The sequence below is a fragment of the Choloepus didactylus genome, chromosome 13, assembly GCF_015220235.1.
Source record: "Choloepus didactylus isolate mChoDid1 chromosome 13, mChoDid1.pri, whole genome shotgun sequence".
NCBI classification, from domain to species: domain Eukaryota; kingdom Metazoa; phylum Chordata; class Mammalia; order Pilosa; family Megalonychidae; genus Choloepus; species Choloepus didactylus.
This window is the reverse complement of record NC_051319.1, coordinates 11,132,083-11,145,395: the sequence shown is the minus strand read 5'-3', so window position 1 is coordinate 11,145,395 and position 13,313 is coordinate 11,132,083. Positions and strand designations below refer to the sequence as shown.

Below are 13,313 nucleotides of genomic sequence, written 5' to 3'. Positions count from 1 at the left end.
ATTGTGCAGTAGAAGAAAGTTAAGTTTAAAACTCAATTTTCTGTGTATTTTTGACTTTTATATAGTTTTTTTCCTTCCTTGACCCTTTTAGTGAAAGAGATTTAGCAGTTCTTGATCAAATATCACCCATGTCCAAACTTACGTCTTATCTTTTACCTATCCATTTGTGTGATTTTTAAAAAGTGACTCTTAACTACCTTCACAATAAATCAGTGACAAAACCAGGTAATATCAAGAGAACTTAGTTTATTCTGCTAAGTTCACCTTGCATTAAAAGAATAAAGTAACAGATTAACCGAAACCCCTCAATATTGGTCACTGTTTTCCCTTGAGATACAGGAAAATACAGGCTACAAAACAAAGAATATGTTCTGAGAGCAAGGAAAGGATATAAACCCCTGATAGAAAATGCCCAAGAATTAGGGCATCAGAACCCAAACCTGGGCCCTAGCCATACAGCAATAGAAAAGCTGATGTTTTCAAGTATAGTTGAACACATCATGAGAAGCAGTTACTTTTTTTTTTTTTTAAACAAGACTTTGCTAAACCATAGCTTACTTCTTTACATAATTTTTTTATGTAACTCATTGTCTAGAAATTAAGAGAAAATAATGTTGCTGATGGATTTTTTTCTAAAATATAATGCTCATAGTTTATTTTTGTACTCTTTTATATGACAAAAGAGGTAAAAATGGAGACAACAACATTGTTTTCAAACATTTATTATCCTTGCTAAAGCATTCGTTGTCATTGGCAGACTTGATTAAATTGTATATCTTATGTTCATAATCTACATTAAGGTAACTTATTTCAAGTTGGTAAGATTGCTTTATTTAGAGGATATTTCACTGCCTTATCTCCCATTGTCAAAGGATCTAGCAGATTGATTCTATACTATCACATTGGATTAAGAACTAGAGTTAATATGACATTAGCTGGGAAACTCAATTCAGCACAATATGAAATTACACTAATGACTGATTTGAGTTTGTTACATTATATAATCACATCCTGAAGATACTTATATATTAAGCAAAGTTTAGTAAGATGCTCTAAGGATACATTAGAAAGGCAAAAGCTGTTACTAAGATATAGCATATATATTACATTATATATAATATATATTAATAAGTCCACATCATTCCTTAAAATATTTGAGGTAGCTAAATTCTTCATTTTGTGATATCTTGACATTTAAAAACTAAGTCATAAAATTTGTCCTAACTTTTAGTAATTTGCCAAAATATGATTTAAATACAGTACCATGATTCATACCTACTCCATCTTTATATATAGATATGATATCTAGTTTCTTGATCATTTACATCAACTCCCATACAGAAACTTTGTAAACATTTGATAATTTGGTTTTGCCATCTACATAAAAATCTTGGCACATGACTGGCATGTTCACATTGAAATGATGTTCATATCCTGATTGTGTAGGATAACCAAATATAGAACTGACAAATGCTTTGAAAATAACTTCGAATATAATTTGTGAATCTACTAGGAAATTAGTAACAACACATGAATTTGTCTGATATTGGGAATGAATAGGTTCAAATCTGAGAAATTAGAGCTATAAAGGACTGCTGTTTTTTGGAATGTTGGCTGTAGCCCAAAACCAGAGAATAATCTTCAAGTGCATAAAAAGAACAAAGACTTAGATTTATAAATGGATCTTTTTGGTCACACTTACTTGCATAACAAAGTTGTCATCCAAAGATGATACCTCAAAAATCAGAGAGAAAAAAAATCATCCTCTATTGGAAAAAAAAAAATCAAAGGGAGGATGGTGTATATCTGCAGGTTAATCTATGGAAGATATCATTGCAAAAAGGACCTGTGTAAGCCCTTTCCCAGTTTTTGTTCATAGTCAAACATTATTTATTGTGGTAGTTATGTATTTCACTCCTCCCTTTTTCATTGAACAAGTTAATAAATACCACTTCTGCAAAACTAGAAAGTAAATAAAATTAAAATACTGGATGACTGTTAATATCCTCATGCATGCATATCCTATACTTTCTCTCCATATATATATGTGTGTGTATGTATGTAATCAGATGCATGTTAATACATATACACACACACTTCAATAATTGTCTTTTTTCTACCAAAGAAGATAATTCAACATATATTATAATGTAACCTTTTTTTTAATGTGTATTTTATGGCTATGCATACTAGATTTATCTACTCACCTAATATTGAACATTTAGTTTATTTTCAGTTTTTCTCTACTATAAATAGTGCTACAGATTACATCCTTGTAAAGACATCTTTGCTTAGAATATATTCCTAGAAGTGGAATTGTTAGGACAAAGGTAATGCACATTTCTTAGTTTTTTTTTTAATTACTTTGCCAAACTGTTCATTAAGAAAGTTGAACCAGCTTACACTCCTAGTCCAGTTTTCTTTTGCTTTTTGGCCATTTACATTTCTTTAGTGAATTGCCTATTTATGACCTTGTACACTATTCCTTTGTTTTCAGTCAATTATTCTATCTGACAGACCCCACTAGGGCTTTCTGACATAGAGCAACAAGCATAGTTGTATCACTTTCCACATGTGTTAGAGAAAAAACTCTGAGTTTGAAGCCTTCCCGATTTTTGTTTTACCTTCTTCTTATATTTCTATACCACTATTGTTAGAAAAAAGAAATTCCAATTTGATAGCCTCCTAAAATGGCATCCTACCAGATGGTTCAAATATGACGTGGAAGAAAAGGTTAGAATTGTTAGATGAGTATTGTCATCTCTTATCTCAAATATGTTTTATCTCCATATTTTTCCATAGTTAATTTGACATGAAGAGATGCTATGTGTGGCAACTCATTGTTTTCAATTCTGGGTCCAAAAAAAATCAAGGACATGATTTCTGAAATTATGCTTGGTCTGATTAAACTTAAAAACACTATCCAAAAAAAAAAAAACTATCAAAGCAGGGGATATCTGCTTTGATGATTTTGAGCCCAGTTGTTTTTTTTGTTTGTTTGTTTTGTTTTGTTTTGTTTTTTAAGCGATAGCAGGTGTTATTAGTAACATTATTTTCCAGAATATCAACTTTTAAGTCTAATACAGTGCTAACTTTGGTCTGTTTTTATTCTTGGCCTCAAACTTAATGGTTCCTTGTTAACCACATATTTGAAATACAATATGTAGCCACGAGTGCCCAAGCCTCTGCCCCGCTACTGACATTGACTACTTCATATTATTTTCACAGTGAACATAAAATTTATTTTATGAGATTTTACCTGTATCTCTCTTAATTGCCTCAAGGAAGATTCCATGATGAATGAAGGTTTTACAGAGATGTTCACTACAGTAATTGAGTACTTATTATTAGTTTCTTTAATTTCCTAGAAGTACATCACTGAATACATCTTTTGTGTTTATTTCTCTGGTGGACTTTTTCAAGCTCTCAAGTCAAGGAAGAAATAAGAAAAAAAGACTTTGGTGTATAAAATGGCTTAAAACAGAGATGTCAATTATTGGGTCTTTATTGATTTGTTTCAGGAATAATAAACAAATTACATCTTTTTTTAATTATGTGTGGTAGAAACTGATATAATTCTATATAGAAGGATTTAAATTATCCTCCTTTAAAAACTTTTCCATAGGAACAGTGGAAACTGTTAAAGGTATACTGTCTTTTCATGAAAGTCCTTTTTAAGGTACAATATTTAAACTTGTATCACCTCCTATCAATTTTTATCTGTAGATCAAAATTTTGGACCAAAAAATAAATCAAAAGAACCCTCAAATTCATTTCTCAAACATTTATAATACCTAATTGAGGAATAAATTCCTGAACAAAACACAATTACCTCCATACTTTCCCACAAAAGAGCTAAATAAAATTTTTTAAAACAGAACTCTTTGTGTGTATATATATATATTTTTAACAGAATAAGGTCCTTCACATTCTCCTTTCAAAAGTAATCCATTTAAAGTAGAAGACTTATTTCTGGGAAGCATTTCTTTCTGTCTCCAATCTCCTATTATATATATATATATGAGTGTTCTTAACTCTTAGTGTCACACCTAAAAACTACATATTGTAATCTAAAGATTTTTAAGATCTTGGGACCTAAAAGACAGTAAAAATGTCTCCCAATCACCATGTGGAAAGATCTGTGGTAGTTTTACTTATGCATATTAACTTGAACTTTTCTTGTTCTTCCTTTTTTGGAAATCAGTTCCTTTTTGTATATGTTTGTAACTAGAAATCCTCTGTTAACTCTTACCTCTCAAAGCAGATTTCAGAAGTATAAAGGTGCATGTGTTTCTTCAGGCAGTACCTTAAGTTATATTTTCTAATTAAAGTTAGTCAAATTTTAAAATTTCTCTCACCTTTTAACATAATACCACATATTATTTTGAAAATTATGAATAAAGGAATAAAACATTATGTTAGTGTTTATTTAGTACAAAAATATATTGTAGAATCTCAGCATAAACATTTTTATCAAAAATCTTTCTTGCCATTATTGCCAAATCAAGAAGCACTTAAAATCATACGTATTTTCAGTAACCAAAAATGCATTCTAAGATCAGAAAAGTTGTAACAGAAATTGCACATCACAATTATATATTGATAACATCCTTTTTTTAAAAAACTGTATTTTTTAGAGCAGTTATAGGTTTACAGAAGAATCATGCAGAAAGTATAGCATTCCTATAAACCCCACCCCACCCCAATATACCTGTCGTTTTCCCTGTTAACATTTTGCATTGGTGCGGTACCTTTGTTACAATTGATGAATGATTATTATTATAATTATATTATTAACTGTAGTCCATAGTTTACATTAGGTTTCACTCTTTGAGTTGTTCAGTTCTACAGGTTTTTTTTTTGGATTTTTGTTTGCAATTTTATTGAGATATATGCACACACCATACAAACCATCCAAAATGTACTATCAGTATAACATCCTTTTGTGTAGAAAAAATTATATTCCCAGGGTTAATAATTTTAAGAATTTCTGCCTCAAAACCATTAATATCTGTATTTAAAATGTTTGAACCTGTTTCCTTGTTCTGTGTCTAATCAGCACAATAGACTTAATATAAAGTAAGTAATTAAATTAAATACAAATGTTTTCTCACAGTTTTTTTCTGCCTTCTTTAATGTATTTATTACATAAAACAAAATTATTAGTTAAATGGTTAGAAAATAGAGCTTTGAAAAAAACAGTATGTATAGGTAGATGGTAGAAGAGCCGGTTCTTTGAGGCACCATCTTTTTATAACTTTGATTCTGTTTTTTTACATTTCAAATGGGAGACTTTGCAAAGAACAATCACTGTGTATTCTTTCTGATAAATCTGATGGAGGATTCTAGGAGTGTGAAATACTCAACTTTCATTGCTCTTGTATGAGATCTGTAGTGGTAATTTGGGATAGTTAAAAGCAGTGCTTGCATTTAAATTTCAGCAAAAGAAATTTTGATAGAAATTTAGAAAGAATGAACTAAAAGGTGATTATTTTTAAATGCTTGCATATGTGAATACTAGCACTATCCCTAAAAGAATTTAGAACAGTGAAATTGGAATCAAGTAAATGGGGGGTTGGTTATTTTTAAGTTGGCTTATATTCATAATAAAAGAGAGGTTTAACTGTGAAAGAAAGTTTTGTACCTTTTTCAAGGAAAATCATTGACATGTTTGTAATGAGTTTTCTAATATCTCTAACTAGTCTTAAATATAGAAACACTGGACTAGATGATCTCCTCATGCCCTTTTTACCCATAGTATTCCATGATTTTATGCTTTAAGACATCTTTGTAAGGAAGCATTTTCATGGTAAAGAATGGCATAGCTCTTTTTTCCAGAAAATGCTTATTTGGGTCACATGATACACAATAGGCCAATCTATGCTATTTGAGTGAAGAATCTTCCTTCCCTGCATTTCCCCTTCCTGTCATTAACCTGGATATCTGGAATGTGGACTAAACTCTGCAGCACTATGTAAAACCTACTAACCTTCGTGAATTTGGTTGCTCAACTTTCTAAGAGCGCCGTTTCTGAACAGAAGTAAACTAAATACTATTCTCTTAAGTATTTAAGAGATTGTGACACAGCCATTAATTGGATGTGAATTCTCATGGCTTTCTTTTCCTTCGCAAGGTTGAAGAGATGGTGCAGAACCACATAACTTATTCATTACAGGACGTAGGCGGAGACGCCAATTGGCAGTTGGTTGTAGAAGAAGGAGAAATGAAGGTAATTCTCAGTGAATAATTAAGGAATCAATCCAGAAATGCTTAGGTTGCTCATTGCAACTCTCTTATAGTGACACTATTGATAATATTGATTTGAATAAGGACAGTGTTATGGATGCACCATATGTTGAGAAATAAAATGTCTTTTTGCTTCCCTGGTTTAGTTTTTAATAATTCCTGTATGGTCATAATGTAAATCTAAGCCCAAACCATTCTTTTCTGCCTAGGTCATGGAGAAAGAAAAAGTTTGAGGTTAATATGACAAGTTCATGGTTAGCTGATGGCCCTCTATTTGCATAGTTCCCCTTATTTTATTATTACTTTTTTAATGTATTTAATGTTGTGCCCAGATAACAACAGTTTGTTTCTCTCCTTTTTTCTATAGCTGACGTTTTGTTCTTTCTCTCACCATAACTTTTTTTGAGATTTGGACATTGAGTCAGCAAATCTTGCTTACCTCCCTAAACAAAAGAGACATAGAATAAGAGCAGGGAGTGAGAGACACAGAGGTGGATTGAAAAACAGCAGCAGCACTGTGTTTTGGATTAACTTCTGCCCGAAGCACTATGCTGAGGATACAAAGATGTTTAGTAAGACTCTCTGAGCTGACACTTTAGTTGGGGGAAGGAATGTTTATTGATTTAAAAGATAAGATTAACTTGGCTCCATCTGATAATGTATTCAGTGATATTTGTGATTTAAAACAATTAATTATGTTTTACACTGAGAAGCACTTGAACTATATCTGGAAGTGGAAACAAGCTGTGGCAGAGGTGAGGACATTTTGCGCAAGATATTTAATATGAGCAAAAACTTGAAAGCAAATTTTTACTGACTATTTTTCGCATAGACTATGTTGGCTGGAATCATTCTTGTTTATGAGATGCAATACTACAGGTTGGGATTTCCTCTCCTCCTGAATAAGGAACGAGTTAAGAATTAAGGTAAGGGAGGAGCTAAGATGGCAGCATAGAGAGAAGTGGAAGACTGTTAGTCCCCCCCGGAACAATTCATAAATGACCAAAAACTAGTAAATAACCTGGAATAACTGCAGGGAGACAAATGTGACTGTCCACTCATCATCCACCAACCTGAATTGGGAGGAATGCCCAAGATCGCAGCATAAAATCTGTAAGTAAAAACTGCGGACCCATGCTGAGAGCTGGGAGCCCCTCCCTCACAGAAGCCTTGCACTCTCTCAGCCCAGCTCCAGCTGGGATTTTAAAGTTAACTGCTCAATACAGACAGTGAATCCTCAACAAGCAGACAGAGGCTTTTGTTGACAACTGACCTTGGGAGAGTCGGGGGACATATCTGTCTCAGGACAGGGAGGCCAGAGGATCGGGTGCTATCTCTGGCTGACAGGTGAATTTGGGAGCTTTCTGTCCCTTTCTCTCTCTGTGGAGAAAACCTCAGCCGTTTTCAACCGGCGAAACCGGCTGCGCTTTGCAGTAAAGAAAGCCTCAGCCATTTTAAAATCAAAACACTTTGATCAACAGAGTCAGATAAACAAAGAACTTATTGATATGTAGATGACCTCTCTGGAGGGGGCATAGCTTCCCAAGAGGAAAGGGAGGGGCGCAGCTCTACTGCCTGCCTTTAGGAACCAGACCCCAAAGCCTGGGGGAGGAGAGCCACAGGCCACACCCTCTTACACCAGCTGGTGACAGGCTGACAGGTGCACCTGACAGGCAGAAAAGCCACAGGTGTGTCAGTCCGCTTAAGAAAAACCATCAGGGAAACTGGATACTGAATATTTCCTCCTTCTGTGACCTGAGCTGTTCTCGTATGGGAAAACCTGATTGGGGTGGCCTGCGAGGTGACATGCCTAGACAACAGAAAACTACAACCTACACTAAGAAAAACGAAGTTATGGCCCAGTCAAAGGAACAAACGTACACTTCAACTGAGATGCAGGAATTAAACAACTAATGCTAAATCAATTCAAAAAGTTTAGAGAAGATTTCGCAAAAGATATAGATGCTGTAAAGAGAACTTTGGGTGATAGAGGAGTGGAAGCTAAGTAGTCCCCCTGGAACAACTAAAAAAAACCAGAAACAACTAGTAAATAATCCAGAATAACTGCGGGGGGACAAATGTGACCATCCATTCATCATACACCAACCTGAATTGGGAGAAATGCCCAAGATCACAGCATAAAATCTGTAAGTAAAAACTGCGGATCCAAATTGGGAGACCCCTCCCCCACAGCCCAAGCTACAAAGCCTCTTGGTGCCAGAGAGAAGCTTTCTCCCAGCAAGCAAATATAGGTCAGCTGAGCTTCAACTGGGGTTTTAATTAGAAAGTATGAACTGCTCACTATGAGGTACGAATCCCCAACAAGCAGACAGAGGCTTTGAGTGACGACTGACCTTGGAGAGCTGGAGGGTCGCCTTGGACTAGCTCTGAAGGGGACTATCTGTTCCTTTTTTGGCTCAGTGGGGAAAACCTCAGCCATTTTCAGTTCCCAGTTCTGTGACCCAGACAAGGGTATAGCACAGGCAGAGAGAGACCATTGAAATGCTAATGACCTCCCCCTAGGGGGTCTATCCTCTCTAAGAGGAAAAGGGTGGGGCCCAGCTCTACTACCTGCCTTTCATTCAGAACTTGGGGAAAAAGAGCCAAACCTCCTTACACCAGTCAAGAATTATAGGCTAACAGGGGCCACCTGCTGGGCAGAAAAGCACAGTGACAGGAGGCATCAGAGGGTGTACCAATTTTCTAAGACATACCCTCAGGGAAACCGGATACTGAATATTTCTTCCTTCTGGGATCTTAGCCCATTCTGGTCTGGGGAGGCCTGATTGGGGTAAGCAAGGAAACCATGCCTAGACAACAGAAAACTACAACCTACACCAAGAAAAATGAGGTTATGGCCCAGTCAGGGGAACAAACTTACACTTCAACTGTGATGCAGGAATTGAAACAACTAATAATAAGTCAATTCAAAAAGTTTAGGGAAGATATGGGGAAAAAGCTGAACTGTATAATGAAAACACAGGACATACATAAAGTAGAAATTGAGGGTTCAGAAAACCAACTGGTGTAATCTATGGAAATGAAAGGCACAGCACAAGAGATGAAAGACACAATGGAAACATACAACAGCAGATCTCAAGGGGCAGAATAAAACACTCAGGAACTGGAGAACAAGGCAACTGAAAGCCTACACACAAAAGAACGGATAGAGAAAAGAATGGAAAAATACGAGCAACGTCTCCGGGAACTTAAAGACAAAACGAATACCTCAAAAAGAATACATCTGAATAGGCCTACACCAAGACACTTAATAATCAGATTAACAAACATCAAAGACAAAGAGAGAATCCTGAAAGCAGCAAGAGAGAAGCGATCTGTCACATACAAAGGAAGCTTGATAAAGACTGTATGGATTTCTCAATAGAAATCATAGAGGCAAGAAGGAAGTGGGGTGATATATTTAAGATACTGAAAGAGAAAAACCACCAACCAAGAATCCTATATCCGGCAAAACTATCCTTCAGATATGAGGGAAAGTTTAAAATATTTTCTGACAAACAGACAATGACAGTTTGTGAGTAAGATACCTGCTCTACAGAAAAAACTAAAGGAAGTAGTGCAAACAGAAAGGAAAATACAGGAGTGAGAGGTTTGGAAAACAATTTTGGGAGATAGCACAGCAATGTAAGTAAGTACACTGAACAAAGATGACTGTAAATATGGTTGAAAGAGGAAGGCTGGGATCATGTGGGACACCAGAAGAAAAGACGAACGATAAAGACTGCGACTGTATAACTCACGGAAACCTAGGGTGCTCAATGATTGTAATAAAAGATACAAATGTGTTTTTACATGAGGTAGAACAAATGAATGTCAACATTGCAAGGTGTTGAAAATAGGGTGGGATTGGGGGGAAAATACAATCAATGCAAACTAGAGGCTAGAATTAACAGAAACATTGTATTATGCTTCCTTTAATGTAACAAAGGCAATATACCAAAACTAAATGCATATGGGGGGTGGGGAATAGGGGAAAGGTATGGGACTCCTGGCATTGGTGATGTTGTCTGACTCTTTATTCTACTTTAGGTTAATGCTATCTTTCCTTTTGTCACCTTCTAGCTGTCAAGTTTTTTTGTTTGTTTTTCTCTTTCTCTTGCCTTTTTCTTTTGCCTCTCTGCCCTCTTTGACCCTTCCTCCATCTTTGTGGAAGAAATGTCCTTATATAGAGAGTAGCGATGGTGCTCAATGCATAAATACGTGACCATATGGGGAACCAACGCTTGTTTACTTAGGATGGAATATATAGTGTTTGAACAAAACTGTCTTAAAAGAAATGGGTTGATGAAGAAAGCCTGAGGACACTATATTGAGTGAAATAAGACAGACACATAAAGGCAAATATTGCAGGGTCTCACTGATATGAACTAATTATAATATGTAAACTCATAGACATGAAATGTAGGTTACCAGGATCTAGAATGAGGCTAAAGAATGGGGAGCAGTTACTTATTATGAGCAGAATGTTCAACTAGGGTGAACTTAAATATTTGGAAATGGACAGGGGTTATGGTAGCATGTAATGAGAATAACTAACAGTGCTAAAAGGTGTGTGAAAGTGGTGGAAAGGGTAAGCTCAGAGTCACGCATGTCACCAGAAGGAAAGTTGGAGGTTAAAAGATGGGAATGTATAAAACAGTGAATCTTGTGGTGGACAATGTCCATGATTAACTGTACAAATATTAGAAATCTCTCTCACGAAGTAGAACAAATGTATGTCACTATAACTAGAGGTTAATAATCGAGAGGCATATAGGGAAAAAATATATACCTATTGCAAACTATATACTACAGTTAGTAGTATTTTCACATTCTTTCATCAACAGTAACAAATGTACTATACCAAAACAATGAATCAATAGTTGGGGGGGTGGGGCATGGTTAGGGGTATGGGAGGATCTGAGTTTCCTTTTTTTTTTTGTCTTTATTTATTTTCTGGAGTAGTGAAAATGTTCTAAAAATTGAAAAAAAAAAATTGTGTTGAATCGAAAGTTCAAAAAAACTGCTAGTAGCATCTATGGAAATGAAAGGCACAACACAAGAGATGAAAGATGCAATAGAAACATACAACAGCAGATCTCAAGAGGCAGAAGAAAACACTCAAAAACTGGAGAACAAAACACCTGAAAGCCTACACTCAAAGGAGCAGATGGAGAAAAGAATGAAAAAATATGAGCAACATCTCTGGGAACTTAAGGATGAAACAAATTACAAGAATTTACATATCATTCATGTCCCAGAAGGAGAAGAGAAGGGAAAGGGGGCAGAAGCAATAATAGAGGAAGTAATCAATGAAAATTTCCCATCTCTTATGAAAGACATAAAATTACAGATCCAAGAAGCGCAGCGTACTCCGAACAGAATAGATCTGAATAGGCCTACGCCACGACACTTAATAATCAGATTATCAAACATCAAAGACAAAGAGAGAATCCTGAAAGCAGCAACAGAAAAGCAATCCATCACATACAAAGGAAGCTTAATAAGACTATGTGCAGCTCTCTCAGCAGAAACCATGGAGGCAAGAAGGAAGTAGTGTGATATATTTAAGATACTGAAAGAGAAAAACTGCCAACTAAGAATCCTATATCCAGCAAAGCCGTCCTTCAAATATGAGGGAGAGCTCAAAATATTTTCCGACAAACAGACAATGAGAGACTTTGTGAACAAGACACCCACCCTACAGGAAATACTGAAGGGAGCACTACAGAGTGTTAGGAGAAGACAGGAGTGTGTGGTTTGGACACAATTTTGGGAGACAGTAGCACAGCAATGTAAGTACACTGAACAAAGGTAACTATGAATATGGTTGAGAGAGATAGGTTGGGAGCATGTGAGACACCAGAAGAAAGGAGGAAAGATAAAGACTGGGACTGTGTAAGTTGGTGAAATCTAGAGTGTTCAACAATTGTGATAAAATGTACAAATATGTTCTTTTATGAGGGAGAACAAGGAAATGTCAACCTTGCAAGGTATTAAAAATGGAGAGGCATTGGGGGAGGGAAGCAATCAACGTAAACTAGAGACTGTAACTAACAATCAGTGTATTATGCTTCCTTTAATGTAACAAAGGCAATATACCAAGGTAAAAGCAGATAAGAGGATGGATGGGGAGCCATGTTAGACACTTGACATTGGTGGTATTGTCTCTTTACTCTACTTTGATTTAAGGTTATTTTTTCTGTTGCTGCTTCCTAGCTGTCTTTTTTTTTTTTTCCTCTTTCTTTTGCCTCTCTACCTTCTTTTAACTCTCCCTCCTGCCTTGTGGAAGAAATGTAGATGCCCTTATATAGGTAGTAGTGAAGGTGGTGAACACATAAATATGTGACCATACAGAGAACCATCGATTGTTTACTTAGGATGGAATGTATGGTGTGTGAACAAAACCATCTTTAAAAAAAAAAAAATGGGTTTGATGACGAAACCTCGAGGGCAATATACTGAGTGAAATAAGCCAGACACATAAGGACAAATGTTGCAGGGTCTCACTGATAGGAACTAATTATAATATGTAAACTCATAGACATGTAATGTGAGGTACCAATATATAGGACGAGGCTTAAGAATGGGGAGCAGTTGCTTAGTATGAGCAGAATGTTCAACTAGGATGAACTGAAATGTTTGGAAATGAACAGAGGTGTCGGTAGCAAGATGTGAGAATAACTAACGGTGTCGAATGGTGCGTGCATGAGGTGGAAAGGGGAAGCTCAGAGTCATATATGTCACTAGAAGGAAAATTGGAGGTCAAAAGATGGGAATGTATAAAACTGAATCCTATGGTGGGCAATGTCCGTGATTAACTGTACGAATATTAGAAATCTCTGCCATGAACCAGAATAAATGTATAACAATACAATTAGAAGTTAATAATAGAGGGTCATATAGGGAAGAAATGTATGTCTATTGCAAACTATATACTACAGTTACTAGTATTTCAACATTGTTTCATAAATAGTAACAAATGTACTATACCAATACTACGAGTCAACAATTGGGGGGGGGGGGTTTGGTTAGGGATATGGGAGGATTCGAGTTATCTTTTTTTT

At 35.6% G+C, this 13,313-nt stretch overlaps 1 protein-coding gene across 3 annotated transcripts in view; it reads left to right on the top strand.

Moving 5' to 3' along the window:
• Positions 1 to 13,313, top strand: part of CERT1 (ceramide transporter 1) — a 169,537-nt gene that overhangs the window by 142,618 nt on the left and 13,606 nt on the right. For all 3 annotated transcript variants that reach the window (XM_037801976.1, XM_037801975.1, XM_037801974.1), the window contains one exon: positions 6,134 to 6,229. In XM_037801976.1, the coding sequence (XP_037657904.1) occupies positions 6,134 to 6,229 (96 nt within the window). The remainder of the gene's footprint in view (positions 1 to 6,133; positions 6,230 to 13,313) is intronic.